General features: G+C 42.6%; 1 protein-coding gene across 3 annotated transcripts in view; it reads right to left on the bottom strand.

The window, feature by feature from the left end:
- SLAIN1 (SLAIN motif family member 1) overlaps nt 1-23,829 on the bottom strand; it is a 58,922-nt gene extending 35,093 nt beyond the window's left edge. For 2 of the 3 annotated variants that reach the window (XM_037377872.1, XM_037377873.1), the window contains exons 1-2: nt 22,993-23,829; nt 19,750-19,889 (exon numbers count right to left, since the gene is read on the bottom strand). In XM_037377872.1, coding sequence (XP_037233769.1) covers nt 19,750-19,889; nt 22,993-23,477 — 625 coding nt within the window. In that variant the 5' untranslated portion in view covers nt 23,478-23,829. Of the gene's footprint in view, nt 1-4,743; nt 4,931-5,484; nt 6,421-19,749; nt 19,890-22,992 lie in introns of those variants that run through there. The other variant, XM_037377874.1, reaches the window with a different exon arrangement.
- Nucleotides 23,830-24,268: the final 439 nt, after the last annotated feature.

Raw genomic sequence — 24,268 nt, 5'->3', positions numbered from 1 at the left:
GGCCTGCCACTTCTCTGGGCATGGTTATCTATTATTCAGGAGCAGGCTTTCAAGCTACTAATCCATCTGGTACACACTGGGAATGTGACTCTTGTTACAGGTCCTCCTCTTCCCCAGCCACACAGCTCTGTTCCTCAGAGGTACCCTTCTGTGGAGTTTGCCTCAACATCCAAGGGGAAACAGAAGCAGTTTCATGTCCCCTTATTCACAGAGGGGTTTCATCCACCTTTGTACAAGTCATGTAGGTGCAGTGACAATCTTTTTCAGCTGCAGTAAAGGCTAGCAAAGGTAAATGTGGTTTTGGACAGTTCTCTGTCAGTTTACTTGAACTAGTACTTATTATAACGATGGTTTTCTTGGGCATCTCTCTTGCATCTCAAAGATACTTGTTTCCCAAACAAGTCTACTCCATGCACCATTCAATTTTTTGAATTACTTAATAAGGACCAAGTAAACCTGTTGGTACAGGGGTATTTTGCCAATACAGTATAGTAGGAGCTGTAAATGCCTCTTACACCACTGAGGAAAGCTGTTCTTTATGTCAACACTCTACAAGCACTGCCACGAAGTAAAGAAGTTACATCAACACAAGGAAAACTTTCCACAGCAAACGTATATATACCAGGGACTTCTGCCAAAGCAGGTTATGGAGTTACATCTTTTCACATTCCCAATGAACAGAACTATGCTGCATTCAGGTCTCTAACACAGACCTGAACTTCCTGACACTTATACAATGGCAAGGACACCACATGTAGCTCTGTAATGTGCATCAGAAGAACTCTGTGGTGTATAGCCAAGCTTTGCAAAGTCCTCCTCAAGCAAAGTCTCTGACTATGGGGAATAGAGCTCCAGAGTTTTAAAGTTTGTACTGATCACTGCCAGCCAAATCAAGAGCATGAACTTACTCTATTTTCAGTCATGCAGGAACCAATAAATACTGAATCTCAGCTTATCATATTTCTAACCTCAAATATAAAAAATATAAAGCAGAAGATGCCTCTCAAATTGATTTGACACTCATCCCAAGCCCCATATAATTAGTAGGCAAAATATGTTTAGGAACTAATGTAAGGATGATGCACAAACCACAAGAAAGTCAGTTAAAGCCTTCCAGTGATTTCAATAGGTTTTGAATCAACTTGGTCTTTTTCCTAATACATTTCTACAACTATAAGCTTTCTACTATTTCTATCTACTACATGTGATGTAATTACAAAAGATAATTTGTTTAAATACTGTTTAGTTACCTCGCCTCCTACCATGAGACTGGAGACATTTTACTTGCTTCTTGTCATAGGTTAATTTCACAGTGGTGGAAGGCCTGCTTTCAAGACAATTAATTCCAGTTTACCACAGCATAAGTAAAGGCCAGAAATTAATTTTGTTTGGCGACTAAAAATTCTTACAAAAGCTATGGTATGGAAGCCAATCTGAATTTTAGCCACACAGAAGGGGAAAAACATTTTGCAAAATACAGCATGTCCTCCATCTTTAATAAACTCTGTGGTCTATATTCACCTCAGCTAGTTTTCAATGTTCAAATTCAACCTCCAGTCCTACTTAACCAACTAGGCTTCCCTCTGTCCTTCCCTGTCACCAGAAGAAGACAGATCTCATGCTCTGGAGATGTCTGTTTTTCAACTAGTCCCCAATTTCAAGCCTGAAGTTCAAAGTGGCTTAAAGTAGTATGAACCTTACCTTGAAAGCACTTACAGCATGTTTAAAACACAGAAAGAGACATATGTGGTAGCTAGAGATGTGACCTGAAATTTGAAATACGAGGAGTATCATCACATTCATTCAAGCTGGATCAAAGCGATAGCCACACTGATGTATATTACCCATGCGGCACTGCACTGCGGTGTGTGGATGTACTGGAGCTAGGCTGTTTGGCCTGCCTCTGCATGGTGTACACAGGCTGCATGCACTGACAGGATGAACTCTTAGGGCCTGCTTATGTTTTGGTACCACATCAAGGAAGGGTGGGGGTCTTTTGTTTGCCTGTATATGCTCTGCATACAAGCAGCCCCTTCAAGGGCTACTAAGGACACGAGAAATTTTTATCTTGTCAGCCAGTTGCTTTCCACATAGCAAAAAACCTGCAGGTCTTCCATATTTTCTTAACTTCAATCTGAAAAGGAGGCCTGTTTTCAAAATCAGTTAACCTAACAGGGCTTTCTTGTGTAGAAATAATTCTCCCTAATCGCAGAATCACAGAATGGTGAGGGTTGGAAGGGATCTCTGGAGATCATCTGCGGTTTGTGCCTATCACCCCTTGTCCTGTCGCTGGGCTCTACTGAAAAGAGCCTGGCCCATCCTCTTGACACTCTCCCTTAAGATATTTATATACATTGACAAGACCCCCTCTCAGTCTTCTCTTCTCTAGGCTACACAGTCCCAGCTCTCTCAGCCTTTCCTCATAAGGGAGATGATCCAGTCCCCTCATCTTCGCAGCCCTCCATTGGACCCTCTCCAGTAGTTCCCTGACTCTCTTGAACTGGGGAGCCCAGAACTGGACACAGCACTCCAGATGTGTCCTCACCAGGGTAGAGTGGAGGGGGAGAATCACCTCCCTTGACCTGCTGGACACATTCCTTCTGATGCCCCCCAGGATCCCACTGGCCTTCTTGGCCACCAGGGCACGCTGCTGGCTCATGGGCTACTTGCTGTCCACCAGAACTCCCAGGTCCTTCTCCACAGAGCTGCCTTCCAGTAGGTCAACCCCCGGCCTGCACTGGAGCATGGAGTTGTTCCTCCCAGGTGCAGGACTTTGCACTTGCCTTTGTGAAATGTCATTAGGTTTCTCTTTGCCCAACTCTCCAGCCTGCCCAGGTCTCACTGAATGGCAGCACAACCTTTTGCTGTATCAGTCACTGTGGCAATGTATTTGGAAGAAAAGGGACATGTGGCCTATCAAAAGTCACTCTTGCTTTACCAGCTTGATATGATTAAAAGCTTTGTCTGGTCAGCAAGGCTGCAAGGCTGTGAGAAAGACACCGAGAACAAAGAAAACAGGATCTCTGGCAGTTAAGCAGGCAAAAAAACAGGAGTTGAGTTGGGAGCTGGTAACTGCAGGAATGTCAACTATTTTAAAGATGGGACTAACTGCTTGTATGCTTTTAACCAATTAGTATCTGTATAGCAAAATCTGAACGGTGTATGTAACCAATAGAATTAAGGTGTGATCTGTATACTAATATGAAAATTGTTTATAAACTTGCAGAAACTTAAGTAAAGCGTCTTCAACTAGGATCATATTGATATGTCATTGAGACCATTATTTCACTCCTGCAAGTCACTCCTCCCAGTTTTGTATCATCAGTAAACTTGCTGAGGGTGCACTCTGTCCCTTCAGTCAGGTCACTGATGAGTAAGTTGAGTGAGACTTCACCCAGTACTGGCCACTGGGGTACACTGGTAGCTACAGGCCTCCAGCTAGACTCTGCACCACTGATGACAACCCTCTGAGCTCTGCCCTGCAGTCAGATCTCAATCTACCTCCCTGTCACTCATCTCACACTTCCTAAGCTTGAGAATGTTATGGGAGACAGTGTCAAAAATGTTCCTGAGGTCAAGACAGATAACATCCACTGCTCTCCCCTCACCTACCCAGCCAGCCATTCCATAGTAGAAGGCTATTAGGTTGGTCAGGCATGATTTCCCCTTGGTGAATCCATTCTGACTGCTCCCGATAACCTTCTTTTCCTCCACATGCTTACAGATGACCTCCAGGATGAAGCTGTTCCATCCGCTTTCCAGGGATGCAGGTGAGGCTGACTGGCCTGTACTTCCCTGGGTCCTCCTCTTTGCCCTTTTGGAGACTGGAGTGACACAGGCTTTCCTCCAGTCCTCAGGCACCTCTCCTGTCCTCCAGGACCTTTCAAAGATGAGAGTGGCTCAGCAATAACATCTGCCAGCAAACTCAGCACTCAGGGATGCATCCGGTTGGGACCCATGGATTTGTGGGTATCATGTTTGCTTAAATAATTTCTAACATGATCCTCTTCAACCAAGAGTGAGCCTTTCTCGACTTTCTCTCTTGCCTCCAGGGTCTAGGAAACCTGAGGGCCAGATCTGGCAGTAAAGACTGAAGCTAATAAGGCATTCAGTGACTCTGCCTTCTTTATCCTTCCTCACCAGGCACCCACCTCATTCAGCAGCGAGCCCACATTTTCCCCAGTCATCCTTTTGCTGCTGATGCACTTGAAGAAGCCCTTTTTTTTGTCCCCGACATCCCTCACCAGATTTAATTCCAAATGGACTCTAGCCTTCCTCATTGCAACCCTGCGTACTCTGACAACATTCCTATATTACTCCCAAGCGGCCTGTCCCCTTTTCCACATCCCATAAGCTTCCTTCTTCTGTTTGAGGTTTGCCAGAAGCTACTTGCTCAACCATGCAGGCCTCCTGCCCCTTCTGCTTGATTGCTTACTCATAGGGATGCACCAGTCTTGAGCTTAGAGGAAACGATGCTTGAGTATTAGCCAGTTGCCTTGGACACCCCCTACCTTCTAGAGCCCTAACCCATGGGTTTCCTCCAAGTAGGTCCTAGAAGAGGCAAAAGTCTGCTCTCCTGAAGTCCAGGGTTGCAATCTTACTTATTGCCCTGCTTCCTCCACACAGGATCCTGAACTCTACCATCTCATGGTCACTGCCACCATGGCTGCCCTCAGCTGGTCCTTCTTTGTTTGTGAGTACAAGGTCCAGCAGCACACTTTGCCTTGTTGGCTCCTCCATTACCTGTGTCAAAAAGTTATCATCAATGCTCTGCAGGAACCTCCCGGATGGTGTGTGCCCAGCTGTGCTGTCTTTCCAGCAGGTATCAGGGTGGTTGAAGCCCCCCATGAGAACCAGGGCCTGTGATGGTGAGGCTACCTGCAGCTGTCTGTAGCAGGCCTCATCAACTCCCTCTTCCTGATCAGGTCGCCTGTAGTAAACACACACAACAGTGTCACCCATGTTGGCCTTCCCTTTAATCATCACCCATAAGCTCTTGACTCATTCTGCATTCACCCTTAGGGAGAATTCAATACATTCCAGTTGCCCCCTCACACAGAGCAACTCCATCACCTCTCCTTGCTGGCCTGTCTTTCCTAAAAAGTACATAGCCATCCGTGACAGCATTCCAGTCATGCAAGCCGTCCCACCATGTCTCTAACTGCAATGAGATCATGGCCCTGCAACCGCACACAGATCTCTAATTCTTGCTGTTTATTGCCCAAACTGAGCACGCTGGTGTACAGGCATTTCAGACGCGTGGGTAATTGAGCATGCAGGTTTCTCAGGCAGGGTGCAAGTGGATCCACCATAGCCCTGCACACTCTTGAGGTGGCTGGCCTCCTGGTTCTTATCTTGGAAGGCAGTTAAGGAACATGTATTGCTGCTCTGGTTGGCCTGGATTATTCCCCAGTTGGATGTGATGGCCTGAGCATTGCCACTTTGGACCCCTCCCCGAGCCCTTCAGTTTAAAGCCCACCTTACCAATCTCTCGCAATTGTACATTAGATATCTCCAGTTCAATCGGCCAAAAGCAGTTTTAAAACCCCAATGACAGCAGTGCATCCATTCTTTTGGAAATGCTGTTTTCATCCCTTAGAGAACAACAGCTGCTTTGTGATGTCTTGAGTCTTTGTGTCTTTACACTGGTAGGTCTAAGATCATCTGTGTCATCGTATTTATCTTCCTATGCATTCAGTACAGGAGCTGAGTCATTGCAATCACAGCAGTCCCACAGACCTCTGATGAACAGGCTCCCTTTCTGCAGCTTTGGTCTCAGGAGTTGAATAAGAAGACAGGAGACAGTAGCAGAAGTGCCATTCCAGAAAAAAATGAAACCACATCAGCTAAAACTCTTCATAAGTATGTAACAATTAGGGCAAGCATTCAACTACAGTGTTAAATTTATTTTTTAAAAAACAAACATGTTGAAAGGATTACTTTAGAGAGTAGAACAGATTTTGTAATATAGATTGCAAGAAGGGCTCACTGTCATTCATAAAACAGAGGAAGATGGCTTTCGCCCATTCACTCTTTAAGTCCACACTTAGGTGATTCCTCTAGTACGAGGAGCAAGGCTACTTATCCCTTCTCTGTTTGATTTAAAGAACAGGTATTAGTTCAATTCTCCTTGCAGATCAGAGCTCAGCTACTACAAAAGGGGCTGTCACGCTCTTCTGCTGAAGACATCCTATTCCTTTAGTCTATTCATTGCACTACAGTTAAAAAAACCACCAGACTATTATATAGTAGTTAGTGTACTACTTCAGACAAGGTAGCAAGGGTTTGCTCTAGTTAATAAAAGAACTTAATTTCTATATGCCACACAGAACATATGACAGTTCTCTTAAGTGGATATGTACCAGACGTTAGCTACAATTTGAATCAAAGATGTAAATTCTTGCTCAGGAGAACAGGCATCTGGAGGAAAAATATAGCTAATTATATTTCCTAAATTTAAAATTTCTGGTAGCATATGTAATTATTTTTTAAAATTTCTGATAGCATACATAATTCTTTTTTCTTTTGTACATTATCATCTGCAAGTGAGGTAAGCACAAAGGGTAAGGGATCCATTCTATGAATAACAGACTCATAGAAGGGCGTTTTCCCATCCTTCACCTAGCAGTATAGGATCATGATTACATACCAGGTGGAATTCAAATATATGTGTCTGCCCATATGTTATATCACTTTATATATAAATATATGCATAACTATCATTTATCATCACATAAAAAAGAAAATAATTCAAACTCTAAACTGCATTTTTTCTAACCCTACTCGTTAGTCCTGAATTTCTCCTACATCCAACACCCACAAACACACTACAGCTCCCCCTACAACTATATCCACTTGCCATCTTTATTCACAGGTTAAACCTCTGGCAGGAGGGTTTTGCAAGAGAGCTTCTCTGTCTACAGTTTCTGACTTACACCCTCCTCCAAGATACCACACTCCTTTTTCTTTGCACAAGTATACCTGCTGCCTATATTGAATCAGACTGGAAAAGCTTAAAGTTGGGATCCATTCAAGGTCAAAAGCAGCACTTACCCTCCAGGACCCCTGTGGCTTTTGGATAAATATAGCAGGTGTCACAGTTACGCACTTACTATGAGAAAGTGTTAACACTATTACCCAAAGCAGAGAAAAGATACAAATCCCTTCAAAAATCAAAGATACTGTAAAATTGACCGACAAATACAATAAAAGTTTTCAGAATGCATATCCTCATGTACAATTAAAGTTCAACACCAACCTAGAGTCAAATTAAGAAGTGCTAACCAAACAGTTACTTTAGGAAAATAGGTAAAATGACTGATATAGGTAATACTATCATTACCATTACTGTCATGGGGGCCAGTGCTTCTGCAATGACTTCTTTTTAGTCTAAGCAGACTAGTCTCTTCAGACTCTCTAGAGAAAGATTGATTTCTCCTGGCACTAACTCAGAGCACGTTCCTAAATTTAAGCTCCCCTGGCGTGATTTCAGACATCTCAAGAGAGATTCCGTAAGTAAACTTCACCTTGCGAGTACCTCCCAGAGCTACCTACAATGCAGCAAGAACTGTACAAGCATTTAACAAAGAGGCAATCCTTGCTCCTCGCAAACAATTAACATAGGTATAAGCTACAGAAGGAGTATAACATTATCAACCACGAGAATATTACAACAGGGGAAGTATGAGAAAAGCACAAGAGACAAGAGTCAAAGCACACAAGTTCCAGAAGCACCATCAATACAGTTACTACATTGCTGCAACATCCTTCTGCCCAGGTCTTCCTTTTCAGGATAAAAAGCACTGTACTGTAACTTTTAAGCGTTTCTACCACCAGAAGCAGTCATGTCCACAGTAAGCAGAAATGGGCTTGGACAATAAAGTCTGAGATGCTTCTTCAAGGTTCTCCATAAAAAGAAAATTGTTTTTTCCAAGTAAGTATCTCAGATTTATCAGCATCCACATAAGCCAAAAATATCAAAATCTTTTTGGACTAAGTCAAACACAACAAGAACATACGTGCCTACTTAAAAGTGAAATTTATTTTATTTATAAACAAAGATCCACTTGTGATTACAGTTAGTTTTTTCACACTCCATGTTTCAGAAGATGTTAAAAAACCATGAGGCGGTATAATTGCAACATATGAAACAGAAATGACAAAAAAGAAAATTGGTGACCCTGTGGAGGAACAGGCTGAAGCAGTGATTCCCTCCATCATTCCATCCTGCCCTATTTTATGCTGGCCTACAAACTGCTCTCTCCCCTGCCTTCCCTATGGGTTGGGAATGAGGAACAAAGAACATTGAGAAGGTTTGCTAGTGTTTTACAGAGCTACTTGAGGGACATGGTGGACTTCCAGGAAGAAAGGACCTTAAGGTGTTCAGATGCTGATCCCAGTCCTCTGTATTTGCAGGCAACACCACAACAAATGACAAAGTTACTAACACCTACACACTATGGGCCACAAAATCTTTCCATGCACCTATAACAGACTTAAGACATGTTATGAAGAAAAAATGGCCTAAAGCCAAAAATCACAAACAGATTATGTGCCAAATTAAAATTAAAAAAAAAAAAGAAAAAAATGCTACCAGTCAGATGCAAATTTTTAAGCCTTAACACCCAATCCTACTCTTTTACTAAGGCTATACTGTGGTAGTACCTTGAGCCCAATGAAATTGGAATTATATGATCCACGCCTGAAGAATAAAACAAATGACAGGCCCTAACAGCTTACTTTCATTTCTGACACAAATCTTTACATGGCTTTCAAATGACTTTAAAGGAAGCCGCTAGCAGTTAATGCCACTTAAAAGTCCATTCACGTGCTACAAATATACAAATGCAAGTTACCTTGCACTATTCATTTTCTTGTGTGCTAGTAACTTTTCAATGACATGACTGAAAAGTTACCAGCACACAAGTGCATACTGAATTTCTTCACATGTAAAAAGCAATTCTAAACTGAAAAGACAACAAAATAATAAATACTTACAGCCACACCATGCACGAAAAACCTTGGGAACCACATGCCAATATGTTAGTATTTTAAAATCTACAGCCTGAAGCTACACCCAGAATTAATTAGAAAATAATTACAAGTTTTCCTTCCAAAACTCTTAAAGTAATTCCTTCAAATTAACAGTTACATATGCAAGTCACCTGCATAAAAATACCTGTATCATTGAAGAGATCAATGCGATTTCATTACCAACAAAAACAGTATTTACTTAAAAATGTAGGACACAAACATATATATCCCTGAGAAGAAAAAGAAATCTACTTTCTCTCATAGGATTGTTTCAGGCATTCATTGCTATCCTGCAGACATTTCCTCTGCACACTGACAGTGTCCACAATTAAGTTTTGCAACCTAAGCTCTGAAAACAGTCAATGGAGGTCTACAGTTCAATTCAGCTACCTACATGTAGGCATCTCATGGTATTTAGACATCTGCTCAGGGCATTTCAAAGGCATTAGTAGTGCCATACACATGGACAACCAAACCCAGTCCTGTCTTTCTGTTGGCTATAATGGGAATTTTAAAGACCGTTTGCATGAAGATATGCCAGGAGATTGCTTGTCCTCCTTGGCCAGCAGTAAAGGTAACTGGATGCAACATGAGGAACTACAGATCACACAGGAGATGTTACTCAACAAAACAAGGAACAGTAAAGCTGCCAGAAGTGACTAACAGCGAGTGAGGGATGGCCAGGTCTTACAGGGGGTGAGGGCTGTTAACATGAGAAACAGCTGAATCTCACAGGCAGCTGAAAAGGGAGCACCAGGGACCTTTTGCGGAGCAGCACCCTGCTCAGCAGTGTCTTGGTAACCCCATCTGTGACACCATGTAACGTAGAGACGACCTAAGTAACAGTAACAGAAATACCAAATCTGGGTACAGGTGTAGCAAAACTGGGACCAGTGCAGAAAAGGAATTAGGGGCAGGTTGCTTAGTCAGGAGGAGACAAGGGCAAAGAAAGTGAGGGATCACAATGAATAGGTAAGGAACATCCATGGGATATAAGACACAGGGGATGAGAGGGGCCAGCCATGTGTAAACATGCTGCTGGTCAGACCACTGACACGAGCTACCCCTGCACCTGATTAGTCTTCAAAGTACTACTACTTCTAACTATTTTTCTGCACAAAGGGCCTTCTCTGCCACATGTGAGTGTGCAAATGTACATGCATGTGTGAGAGCAAACTTCAAACCATGCTAGCCAGTGAACAGGACACAAAGTCTGGAAACCCACTATTAAGCAACTGCAGGGCTACAGGCTTGATGCTGGAGGGACTTTGGGTCTCGGCCAGCTAACAGAGGTCCATATGAATATGCATGTGAGATGCCAACAAACATCAAGTCAGATTAGCCAGTGAATAGGACCAGAAGTTTGGGGGCTGGATGCTGTGGGGACAATGGATCTAGGGGTCAGCTACCAGAAAGCTGGGGCCTGGTGCCCAACACTGGAGGTCCGGGCAGGTACCAGGGACCCACATGGCTATGCAAGTACAAGTGTGGGTGTGAGATCTGCTAGCAAGACTCCAGTTTTAGAGCTGGCTGGACATGGGAACAGGGAATTGCAGCAGTCTCACATTTAGTAGCCTGGAGAGGAGGAATCTCCTGGTTCTGAGACTCCAACAGCTTTAGCTCTGGAGAAACAGATGAGTGTGCTCTCTTGTGTCTTATCTCATATGCTTACACAGCTTCACTTTGAAACACCTACAGCCTGGAGCACAGCCCACCCTTCAGTACAAAACAGCCAGGGCATGATTCAGTTGTCTAAAACCTGACTGTAATGACATTTCAGGTGCTCCAGCTGGTCCAGTTAAGTGAGGCTTTTATGTATCATGCCCATCTGCCCCCTCTATGTACCTCAAGGATCCAACAGCACATCAAACTACACTTAGCACCCTCGTTAAGACAAATGAATCATGGCCAAAGCGATTGTTCTGTTAAATTAGGTGTATCTGGCACATGCCTACAACTAGGTGGAATAAATCTGGGCCATATATGTTCCATGAATTCATGTAAATGCCTGAGACCCAAGGACAAGGTACCTACATCAGACAACAGAAACAGCTGCATCCACATCTGGTCCTGGTAACTGAGACACAAAAAATCTTTCCAAGGAAGATTCAATCACACAGATTTTCCTCTGTGATTCAGATGCAACACAAGGCAACATCCCATGTATTTCAGGTTAAGACTAGAGGACACATTTTACAGTATTTATACCATACACTGGTGAAATAGTTGGACTGTGGCACAAAATTTTTGCACCAATTATGGAAAGACTCAGATAAGCTACTAGTATACAAAAACACCAAAAAAAACCCCAAGTGCCCTGTGTGTCCCTATTCTGGAGAATGAACTTAGGCATCTAAACAAATTATTATGAGCAAGGTCTAAAGTGCCATGACTGAAAAGACAGTAAGAAACGATCTCTGAATAAAAGGCATCAGGCTATTCTTCCAAAATGCAGAGGGTATTCAAGACTTGTTAAAAGTATAAGGGAATACTGCCATTTCACTCCTTCAGATGTTAACATCTTTTCTAATTAGCAGAGAGAAACAAGCATCTCCATACTCAGTTCGGACAACTGTTTAAGAATCAAGACAGGCTAGATGAACTGCCCTTTAGCTTCTTCAGAGTCAATGGGTACCCAGTTTTTCCCAGGTATCTAACTTAAATTACTAAGGTTTGTAAAATTATTCATAACCTTTAGCACCAAAAGAAGCTCTTTAGTTACCTGAGATTTGATTTCTTACCATACTTAGAAACAACCTGTCCTCCAGCAGCTGCAGACAAAGCTGAGAAGAGAAATTAACTGATCTTCCCTCCTACGCAGCAGAGGATACAACTCATGAACTCTTACAGTGGAATTTATCTGACTGCGTGAGGATATGTCCAAGGTTAGCCACCTCTACTTCTATGTGTAACCATTCTAGAAATGTACATTTCAAGGTACAAGCCATCTCATCCTGAATTAATACAGCACAGGTAGCAAGATCAACACTGGCACTACATAACGGAGGAAGACAAGTGAATACAAGAGAAGCTGCCTTTCTTTTCAAAAGTGGGAAAACACTTGCTCCAAGTCAGAATGCATTTGCAATGCCCCTCTGCAGTAGCGGGGCACACAGGGTTGGGTATATTCAGCCATCCACATTCAAGAAAAAAGCTCTCTCAAAATGCAGTTATGGTACGGAGTTCTCTCATGTTACAAAGTGGGTTTAATCTCAGGTCTGCTAGCTGTGTAGACTCTATTTACAAGTACTTCACACCACAGAAGTGATAATGGTAGTCCAAATTCACCAGCGGATGTGATCCAATACCTCTTCTGTTTTGGTTTATATGACTTTTATTGTGGTAATAAAATAAAAACATTTTAAAAATAAATAAACCAATGAAAAAAACGCTAAAGGCATTAGCTCGATATCACTTTAAAAATTAATCGTTACCTCATATCAGTTTTCCATAAAATCTCATAACTAAATACTTTAAACTAAAATATTCAAGAACATGAAGTATATTTTGTGACTTTATCTTCTTATTTTGTATTTTTCTTACGATCCTTTTAAATTGGTAAAAATGTAAACTTTAAATTGCTGCAAATGCTTTTCAAAACAAGAATTACCTAGGTTTTCAGCTTTTTTTTCTGACAAAAGCAATTTTTTGTCCTGCAGGCATACTTATACTACTTTTCTCCCTCAGACTTCTCAGAAGTGCAAAGCTTTTAATGAAGCATTCCATTACAGTGTTTGATCAAGCCACATTCAAAGACTTTAATGATGGCTTAGTGACCCTACCAAAAGTGATTATTCCACAAGAAAACATTTTCTGTAATAATACATTTTACAAATACAACCCACTCTAGAAGTAGAATTAAGAAAACAGCATTTTAAGGGAGGCTCATGAAAGAAAAATTAATAAAATGCTCAGGAATTTTATTTTTATAAACTCCTATACTTCTGTCATTTGTACTAACATCTTCTGTCTTGCAGCATAAAGATCAAGCAACTCTCAAAATGCCTGTGCCTCAAGTATTCAGGTCAGAGCTTACTGACTACATTTCAGTATCAGGTAGAGTCAAAAAAGTTTTATTTTATTACAGTAACTTTTGTGTGAACTCTTATGTAAAAGAAAATGACTGGTGTAAATATTGTATAAATATTGTATTTCCATAAAATACGAACTGAGAAGTGCTGGATATGGAACACTTGGTTAAGTAAGTGCAGATAATTGACATCTTCCTAATATATTAAAACGTGAGGTCAGCTGCCAAGGAGAAAGACTGTATGGCATATTTACAGGACTGTGGACTATATGCCAGAAGTAACCAACAAAAATATACTTAGGCATCACGGCATAAAACAGTCAGAACAAAAGCATCTCAAAAGATGCAGTGCTGTGAAGACAAGAACTTAAGTGCTCCCTGAAAGCAAAAATACAGAAATAAACATTTTAGTAAAGAAGCAGTGCTACCTCTATATACCACATGGGGGAGGCTCATCTACATTCCAGAACGTTACTCCCCTCCCAGCTCTCTTCAGCATACATCAAAAACAGACAGTGAAAGAAAATCAGCAGAAGCTGTAACAATAATTTGGGGACCAGCAAACAATGAGCAAGACATTATAGACTATCAGGAGCAAAAATGAAACGACAGCTTCCAGAACAGCACCGTTTTGAGAAGAACCTCCTTTCCATAGAAAAAATATCTTCAGGGGTTAAGCTTTCAAGTGCCTCCAGGACCATTAATAAAAACTAGGTTTCTTTTTAATTTCTATCCAGGAAACTAGCTGCATATTTTGGTAACAAAACCAGCAATTAGTACTCTGCTGGATAACACTAATTGTGTCTGTATTTTTAATGTTAACTGTCAGGGTTGATGCTACTACTACTGCTTTTAAACATATGCTGCATTACAGACTGAGACTATTTTGCAAGCCTAAGTTATTCCTATTTTAAATAAGCCTACTGAAATCCTCATGTAAAATTTGACAGTGTTTCTAGCTGTTCAGCCACTCATGATGAGTTGATAATTCCAACTCAGTAGCTACTGTGGATTAACAGAACACTTACACTCTAAAAAGGGATGGGTATCTTCTCAACTGATGTTAAGAAAACCAACACCACCTCTCTACCAACCTTTACAAAGACTTCAGAATTTAGTATCTTTTTATAATGACAACCAGAAATCAATTCTAAGAAAATATTTAATTGTGATGCACAACAATCTCCAAATATGAAATTAAATTCTTAAACAGTACATATATTATAATTCAAAGAAAAGTAGAAAGACTTTCAAAGAAGTCATATCTAAGAGCTATATTAAAAAGGCAAAAGATATCCTTGAAATGGATAAAAAGTGTCTGATCTTCTGTGCATTTGTTGCCATAAGGGTTTTCAACCAAACACTTTATCTTGAAATGTACTTGCCGAGCAGAAATGTTCCAGATAGACAGAAATACTCTGCTTGAAATGCAAGTAGAATATCAAACCCAAGTTTTTCCAAATTGAAACATACCAATCATCTTGCAGCTGTGTTAGAATATCCAGTGATACCAGTATTTGCAAAATCTCTAAGAACTCCTTGGAATTATGCAGCTGTTACAACAGGTTACATCAAATAAACGCATGTATATGTGTACTCTGAGCACTAAGCTCATACTACAGCAGAACACTGCTATGCATCCTGTCCTCTGAGATGTCACATTCCCCGAAAGGTGCTCAGATGCTGATAGGAGTTACAGTTGCACATCACCCTTTATTATCAGAAACACACACAAAACAAAAACCAAATCTGTCATGCCACTTAATTCATTCCTTCTAAAGCTTTAGACATTTTATTATTTATGAGGGAAACAAAAACGCAATCATCTGCAAGCTTCAGGACGTTACCATTTGCGACCCCAAAAGCATTTTACGTAAAACTTTAATCTTCGTTTATATGAAAAATAAGAATGAGAAAGCTGTATTAAATCTTATTAATCCAGTCCTGAGTGCCACAACATACATTGCTGATGCATCAATGGACAGCAAATAAACTTAAACCTATTTGAAAATAATAAAAAAATCCCACCTTGCACTGGGTGCAGCACTGGATCCAGCTCATGCATACAAAATAAAAATTTTTATCCAGTTACAGTATTTTCTGTTTGCTACTGCTGCTAGACTACAGCATAGAAATTCCCCATGATAAATCCTTAGCAGCTGATGAAATGTATTTTGTATCTTAAAGACTCCAAACTAAATGACTTCACTATGAACGCTTGGGAAGTGGAAGAGAATCAGGAAAATGAGACAGAACCTCGCCTCTTTCTGTGTAAGCAGCAAGCTGTATGTCCAGGTAAAACCTGCCGCCTGGGGCCCTACCAGCTGCAAGTTGTTGGGGATTTTTGGTTTGTTTGTTTTGGGTTTGTTTTGTTTTTTTTTTTTGTTACATGTAAAAAGAATACAGTACTGTCAAAATAAATCGTTTGTTTTGGTTTGGATTTTTTCCTTCCCCCCTTGTTTTTCTTGCAGGTATGTTATATGTTTAGATATGAAACTTAACTGACATGTGACAGAGATCCAGCACAATAAAGGCTAAAAGGTCACCGATTAGATTCCTGGTTTTTGTAAAATCATAAGCAATTGGAGAGAAACTACCACAGATCTGTTTCACAGCATACCTTCTCATCCACAGACAACATAACAGCATTCACCCTGAAGCACATTACTCATTTTAAGAAATGAAACAGAGTTTAATCTTAAAGCTCTAAGTTACTGCAGCCAACTGCAAAACCTACAGACTTCTGTTGCTTACTCTTTGTAAAGATCTGAAGGAGTATTTCTGAATAAGAACTTATCTAAAGCCAAACTCTGAATCTAGCCAATATTTCATTCTCCAGGAAAGAGGAGTTTTCTGTCTGGAAGGCTGAATTGGATGAGATATGCTCTGAAGCCCTGCATAAAAGCTGAGCTCCTACAGACTGACTCCTTGCTAAGCTGCTTAACTCCTCAGTTTATCCACCTGCCTGCCCCAGAGCCTTTTACAGGAGTGAAGCCACACAGGGTATCTTCAGCCAGGATGTCAATCAACACCATGCCATCTATTTTAGAGGGGTTATACCCATCTGCATCAGCTAGGAACTTTACACATCACATCTCTCTGCTCACAGGGCTTAATACGGCCATGTCCCAACATCTCCAAGTACTACCAAGAAAATACAGAAGATGATCCACCACACCGTTAAGACTGTTAATGTGGCCCTGATGATTTGAATGCATCAAAAGAAATAAAACAGACAGGAAGATTAAAAAACAAAGGGAGAGGGAAACTGACTCTACTACAGTAGATAAGATAATTGCTGTAAACAAAACAAACCAGAAAGGTTTCAAACAAAAAGATGACTGAAGAAAAGCAAAAAGAAAGTAGTGATCCAGGTCAGGCCACAGAGGAAAAAAAAACCCCAAACCCCATAAACAAGTATTATTACCTCAACAGTATAAATGCTCACGGAAAACAGGAACAATTCCAAGCAAAAATCTTATCATAAGAGGTTACATTTAACTTTCATCCTCCTTAAAGCTAGCACGTTTAATCCACGGAAACAGGGCTTGCAATAAGCCTAGCTCATTATAAACACAATAGAAGTTTTACCTAATTAGTGGTGGACCAGAGGAAGGTTGAGAAGCTTGTCCAGGTTCTCACAGTAGTTCACATAAGAATCACCTGCTAGAGACCACCGCTGTGCTTATACACTTACAGATTTACGACAAGATGAAATCTTACTTCCACCATGACATACTTAAAACAGTAATTTTCACTAGAAAAGAAACAAGCTGCTGAGAACAAGGCAATAAGAAAATAACATCATTTGAGTGTTTCTCCAGCCTGAAAGATGATGTAGTCATTGCAGCGTTTCATCACCTACGGCTGCTTTGGCAGGTCTCTCACAAGACTTTTAGCCTTGTTATGCACTATCCTAACACTGGGATATTTCAGACAACAAATGACTACTTCTATGAAAATCAGGATATAATGTAATAAGGAAAATTTACAAGAGCAGGAATAAATAGGCACAGATTTAAAAATCTTAGGAAGAGAACAGGAATCAATTAAAACTCAGAAAAATAGCCTGGCAAAATTTTATTACATTTGGATCACACTCTCTGCATGCACTTACTCAGATATGCTGACTTTGCAGGCAAAAATGAGTTTCTACTGCTTTTTATTTCTATGTGCACTATAGTACCTAAAACTGGATTAATTATTTGTTTAATGCACCATGGACAAAATTACTAAGCAAATTCTACCTGTAAGCCATTTCAGAAACCACACATTGGTATATTATAAATGTTTTTTGACTACACATTTAGTAATTCTCAAGTACCATCGACTCAGTACCAAACAGAAGAGGCACAACTAGATTTCAAAATCCCTCTAAAACATCCTTGCAAGGCATATGGATAAAAGGGAAAAGCACTGTTCAACTTACAAGCACAAGTTTTAAACTTCAGTACCAGAAAAGAAGAATGCCATTCTTACTGAGACACTTTTAAAATCAGGATAAAATTATGTGAATGTATTTATACACACATAATTACTGCTAAGAGTGCACTGCAAAACAAAACCCAGGAAAAGTCAGATTACAAAAAGTTTGTTGTGCTTTTAAAACAGAATTACTAGATTCTTACAAAAATCTCACACATGGTTTTAAAACTGAGGAAGAAATAAATACTGTGAAAACAACTTCTACAAAATTAGGGTAAGAAATATGACATTTGCTTATTACGTAATTTGTAAAAGCACAGGTAATAAAAATCTTTAGAAATGTGAGAGTTAATCAAGTCTAACTGAATTACTAATTAAAACAATTTTAGGATAGAATTGCTGCAGTAGAAATACGAGTCCATTCCCTCCTTGAACACACTGCTCCCATAATGAGTTTTATATAGTCTCTCAGAAACTTTTTACCAAACCCAAGAAACTCATGAAACAAGCACCAGGAGTAGACCATATGGATCAAAGCAATTCATTGTCAACATAGCTCTGACACATGTCACTCAGTGTGACTTCTGCACAGAGACTGAACTGATAAGCACAGAGTGATTTGAATTTGAAACAATAATTTCACCTTTATTGTCTATTAAATTTAAATAATAACTTGTAAGGGGAAAAACAGGTCACGCGCTCCTCTGGCTTGCTTCTGCATTCACATTATGGGCTTGATTCAGTTGCCCATACCTAGATGCACTTCCTCATCTGAGAGGCCCTTGTGAGTCCATTATGCCATCAAAGGAATGGCAGATAAGCCACAGGACCTATGGAAGATGTGTATCTATCCTGAGTGGGAACCAGGGTAAGCAAGGCCATCTCAAATGGCACTAGATGCCTCTGTGGGGCAATCTAAACTGAGCTTCTAAACCAGACTGGGGTGCCCTACACCAGAGACACTTTCAGGTGAGCAGATGGGAGTACCAAGCACCCACGGCTGTCCGTGGGCTCAAGCGAGCAATTGACTTCATTTTAAGGCCAACACCTACACCTTGTCACCCAAGCAGCTCCCCCAATTCCTCTGACCCTACGGCCAAAACTCCCACTGACTGCCACACACAGACACCCAGCTCACACCACAGATGCCTGAATCAAGTGTCCAAATCATGAGCCAAGTTCCACCCTAAAGCTAGATGGGACGATTACCAACATAGGACCTGCAGTCTGGCCCACCTAACTTTAGGCAACTGAGCTCAACTAAATATGGCTAGGAAAACAATCATCATAGAATCTTTTACAGTCAATATAAAGAGACAGACGCCTTCAGAGACCGACTCAGTTAAACGCCGGATTTTGGATAAGACTAATCCACAGCTACCCATATCCTCCACAGCATACAGGAACATGCTCAATCTCTCTTAATGGCGGCTGTAGCTAACTGATACGCCCATATGCTCGTATTGTCATTAGCTTTATTTCCTTCTCCTGCCATCTTCCTATATTGTTCATTTGCTGCTCCTTGCCTAGTGAGTTATAACCCTTAAGATAATATCCTGCCTTGATCGCTTTCTTCAACAACACTTACTACAATCCTAATGGGACCCTAGATGGTAAAAAAGTAAAAATAATGCTGGCTGATATTTATTTAGATCAGAATTCAGCATGCCCAGATGCAACTACAAGTTCACTGGCACCAAACAGCCATCAGATTGATCCCAGTACCTGAGACTAATGAGAGCCCAACAAAGCGGTGCCAGCAGTCAAGTTACAGCCCTTCTTGGTCTGTCCTACACTTAGCAATGTCCTGATACTACATTAGATGTGGACAAATACGTTTTTAAAAACATACATAAAAAGCACTGTGATAATTTTTGACTTTACAAAAACCCGAAAGCACTGTTTCTCGAATCTCAATAGAGGTATCAATATTAAAGTTAGCATCCAAGTTTTCCTGGCAAGAGGTCTGGTATTTTAAGCAATGGATGAAAACTGTCAAGTTTAGAAGACAAGAGTTATGCAGGAGAAAAAAAAAGGATTAATGAAGAAGAACATTGTAAAAAAATGCATGTTCACAAAAAAAAAATATTTCAAACAATTGTTGGCATTTATGTAGTGGAGGAAGACTTGAATACATAGGAAAAAACCTGCATGTTTGCCATTCGTAAAGCTTGCTAAACTGTGGAAAAAAGCAAACACAAGTGAAAAGCCAGACCAAAAATGCCAACTTACTAGTAAAGAAACTCAAAGAATAAGATTACCTTGTTCCAATCTAAAGCATAGGGAACGTTTTGCAGCCTCTATCTCAGGACTTGGATGATCCAGAACACGTCTGCACCACTGCAGAGGACTCAGTGATTTCTCTTGAGGAGTGAGAGTCTTGGTAGGCAAGACGTACAACCTTAACCAAAATACACACACAAGTATCAGCAAGATGTGCAATACTTAAAACTTTTGTGTTCTTTCCTGCCCACTAATCATTTATAACAATGCAAAGCCCTACAGTATATCTAATAACAAAAGATATTCTGAAGTAGAAGAGTTCACATTACTTTTGTTTTCTCCTTTCCTCCTCAAAGTGGGTGGCAAAATATGAACTTTACAGCCTGGCACATCAAAACAAAGTTCAAGCAGGTTTCTCATAAAAATCTGCCATCTCATTACCACTATCTGAATTTCAGGACTGCCCCAAACTTCAAATGCATTAAGTGCTGTACACACACACACCAGAGATGCTATCAATCTTCCCCTATATATTTATCTTTATTGAAACCATCTAATTTCCAGTATTTGATTTTATATTTAAATCATAATTTCACTGTTATCTATTTCACTCGTTTACCTATAACAATTTAATCAACTTGTCAGAATGCTCATTACATTTAATTTTCATACAGAGTACCTCCTCCCAGATGAGCCGAATGTTGTACAAGTCAGATTTTTAAACATTAAACATTTTCTGAGAAACAATGAAAATCCAATTCTGATATTCAATTCCAGCAGAAAAAAAAAGTGCAAGAAAAGCGAGCATATATGCATTATTCTCAGACAAGTGTAGGCAACTAATCAGATGGTCAAGCACACTAGGAAGCCAAGTATCAAAGCAGATTTCATGGGGAAATTCTTGAAGCTGGGATCTGCCTTGCTGCTGTTGCCCTTGCAGATTAGCAGACACAAGCAGACAATGGTTCACCTGGGAAAGTGCAAATCTCCCAGGAAAGGAACTATTCTTGGCTGCACAGCTCCCTGGCCTGACCGCCTCCGATCGATGGGGCTGCGGACAGTCAAAAGGCTGATCCTCACTCACCAGCACATGGGAGGTGCAAAAGGCAAGACCAAAAAAAAAAAACCAAAAAAGAACAGCTAGCAGTCTTTCACCTCTAGGGTTTTGGCTCAACAGTTACCAAAGTCCCCCAAGAGCAACTGTTCTCCAGTGTCTGCCCCATCTTTGGGTTTTTTTCTCCTTTGAGTCAACCAGCACTCTGTCCAGCTCACAAGGAATAAATACCCTCACTGTGATTGCTCTCTCTTGGCAGTCCCAGCAGAGATCAACTACTGAATTTCTCTGAGGAGAGGACTCATTTCCCCTGACTACACATTTTAAAAAAGTGATACTGAGAAAAACAAAAACAACCCCCCAAAAAATAAGATGAAAGCTTTCAGCTTTCCTGTTAACCTGCAGAAGTACTTCAAAAGCTAAACATGTGACTGATGTGCAAAAAGCTGAACAGCAGAAAGAGGTCTGACTTGTCTGCAATGATGCCAATTCTACATTTTTTTGGTAACTGCAGTTAAAAAAAAAAGCAAAGGTATTTAAGGCCTAAAATTACTAATCATCAAGTAGGATATGCATTGGTCTTTGGCTTTCCAGATAGCAGGCTTTAAAGACTGACATTACAAAAAAGCCCCAAGTAGCTGGCATCACACAGCTGACCTCTCACGGACAATGGCAGAGATTTAGCCTTGAACCAAAAACGTTCAACAGCTAAAACAATTAGCTCTTACTGGAATAAATTTGTTAACAAATCCCTGTCATGAAATTCTTTCTGTGGACACATAGATATCTGACATGAAGGTAAGTTCTGCCCCACCCCACCCCCAGCCCCCAAAGCATTCAGGATTGCTTCCAGGGGACAAATCAAACAGGAACACGAAATAACAATGACTGTCCACCACCCATAAACATAAACAGGGAAAACGTTTTGTTTAACAGGATGGGATAAAACAAATTTGAGATTCCTTCATGTGAAGGTAAGTCAGGGGTAAGAAGTGATGTAAAATTTGATTCAAGTCCAGACTGACAAGCCCCAAACGGCCCTGCGCAGGCTAACAGTACATACAATGAAACAACACTGACAAAAATTCCTATGCAATTTATTGATGATTCTTAAAAGCTATTTTCTGAAATAGCAATATGGTATTATTTGTATCATGAAGGACACAGAACCAGCATACAGGAGATATTTCCCATATTTAGACTGATTTTCAAATCCCTTCTCTTCTACCAAAAATAAGGATGTTTAAATGCATCTCGGCTGCATTATACTGTATTTTATTCTTGGCTGGCCTAAACTTCAGCTAGATGTAAAAACCAGCCACATAAACTACACTGAAGCTTTCGCAGATACTGAAAACAGTTATTTAAAGATAAACAATATTTTATTACTGACACTTTAAAACAATTGAGCACGAATTATGTGTAACATGATTACACAGCCAATGTTTCCCATAGTATTCCAGCAGCATCCCTACAACGTTCGTCCACATTACTACGACAAGTTTTGAGACACCAGGATTATTTACTTGTATCTCTAGCCTGTAATCTCCTCTTCTGTTTGTTTTTAAGTGAGTGCCATCATTCCCCTCGGTGATTTTATTTTCTGCTTTATTCATTCACTATTCATTCATGCTTTATTGACTATACTAGCACCCAGCCGTGCCTTTGGGAGCAACGTGGGCGCTGAAGATACGCAACCACCCATTTGGATCAATGTCTAAAAGACAAAAGCCCTCCCAAATCCCTGAAGGTGGGAGGCAATTGGGCAGAGATTTTAGGATGGGGAGGCAGCGCTGCGCAAATAAAGGCTTTCCCGGAACAATTTCGCTATTTTTAATTCCTTATGTAAACAGGAGGCTGAAACTAGGCTGAGACCTGTCATTAGAGAGAGGCGATCTAACTCCGAGTGGGAAACGAGCACAGACCGCCCCCGCCCCGGCCGAGGGCGCCACGGCCGGTGCAGCCCCCACCTGCGCCTGAGCGCGGGCACGGCCCCCCCGCCGCAGGGACCGCACGTTTCGGGGGGGTGGGGTGGGGGAATGAAAACAAAAATAATTAATTTTTTTTTTTTAAAGGGCAGATTTAAGTTTAAGCAGGAGATCAAGTGGATCGGAGTGGGCTGGGGGATGCTAATGGAGGCCTGGCGAGCAGCGGCGGGGCGAGCGCTGCGGGGGCTGGGGGCCACGGCCACCCGCGCCGGGGCGGGGCAGGGCCGCGCCGCACGTACCAGGTATCCTCGTCCTGCCCGCAGCCGCCGTCCTCCAGCTCCAGCACCGCCACCTCGTCCAGCACCGTGGCCGCCGCCCCCGGACCGCCGCCGCCGGGCTCCTGTCCGCCGCCGCCGGCCGCCGCCAAGCCGGGCGAAGGCTTGAAGTAGGCGAGGGGCTCCGGCGGGCCCAGCGCAGCGGCGCACAGCAGGGTGGGCACCGGGCTGGGCAAGCACGACGCGGCCCCGCCGCCCGCCGCCGAGGGGGGGCTGGCGGGGCGCAGCGCGGCGGCGGCCGGCGGCGGGGCCAGCAGCAGGTGCGGGCTGGGCGGGCCGGCGGCGACCGCGGCGGCGGCAGCGCGGCTGCGGAGCTGCTCGTTTTGCTTCTCCAGCTTCCGCACCAGCTCCTGCAGCTTCTTCACCTCCAGCTCGGCGCTGACGGCGGGGCCGGCGCCGCTCCCTTTCACCTCCGCCATCATCGCCGGCTTCAGCAAGGCAGCCTCCATCCCGCCGCCCCGCCGGCACCGCCGCCGGCACCTGCTCCGCCGCGCCGCCGGAGGGCAGCGCCCGGCCCCGCGGGCGGCGGGCAGACGGGAACGCCGTGGAGCGCCGCTGGCCGCGCTGGGGGCCCGGCCCGGCCCCGCGCTGAGCTGCGCCGCCCGCCCCGCTCGCCGCGCCTCCCGTCAGCGGCGGCGGGGACGCGGGTGGGATCCCCTCCCACTCCGGCAGCCGGAGCGCCGCGCACACGCACACGGCGGGAACAAAGAGCCGCCCGGCCGCCCCGCCATCAGCCCAGGGACGGGCGGCGGGGCCGCCTCCGCGGGGAGCTCCACGGGCAGGCCTGGGGGCGGCGGGGCCGCCTCCGCCCGGGGCTTTAAACAAAGGTGCCGCCCCCCGCCCCCCGCCCCCCCCCCCCCCCCGCGTGCTGGATGCGGCCCAGGACGCCGCTCCTCCCGTGAGCCGTGTAATTAGAGCCCGGTGGTGTCGGGTTTGTAATTATGCGGATTTAAAGTGTGATGGGAATGGGAATCACAAGTAGGGGCTTTGTTGGGCTTGAAAGGACGAATTCAGCCGAAAGCAGGCGGTTGTGGGTTTGTGCTGATTCTGGGAGTTTTGATTCACAGCGAGCAAAGCCACGTATTTTTAAAGATAGCGTTGCTGGTGCAGCAGGAAGACGGAACCAAGCGTAGCAGAAAGCCACGTAACTACCTAAGCGTTTCTGTGTAGGAGAGCCCCCGAGATGAAAGACGCCCTTGTATTGAGATGGCTTCCTTTAACGCAGTCCACGTACGCAGGC

Source organism: Falco rusticolus, chromosome 2 (genome assembly GCF_015220075.1).
Source record: "Falco rusticolus isolate bFalRus1 chromosome 2, bFalRus1.pri, whole genome shotgun sequence".
NCBI lineage: Eukaryota > Metazoa > Chordata > Aves > Falconiformes > Falconidae > Falco > Falco rusticolus.
The sequence above is the reverse complement of the archived record's forward strand: the minus strand, read 5'-3'. Positions and strand labels throughout refer to the sequence as shown.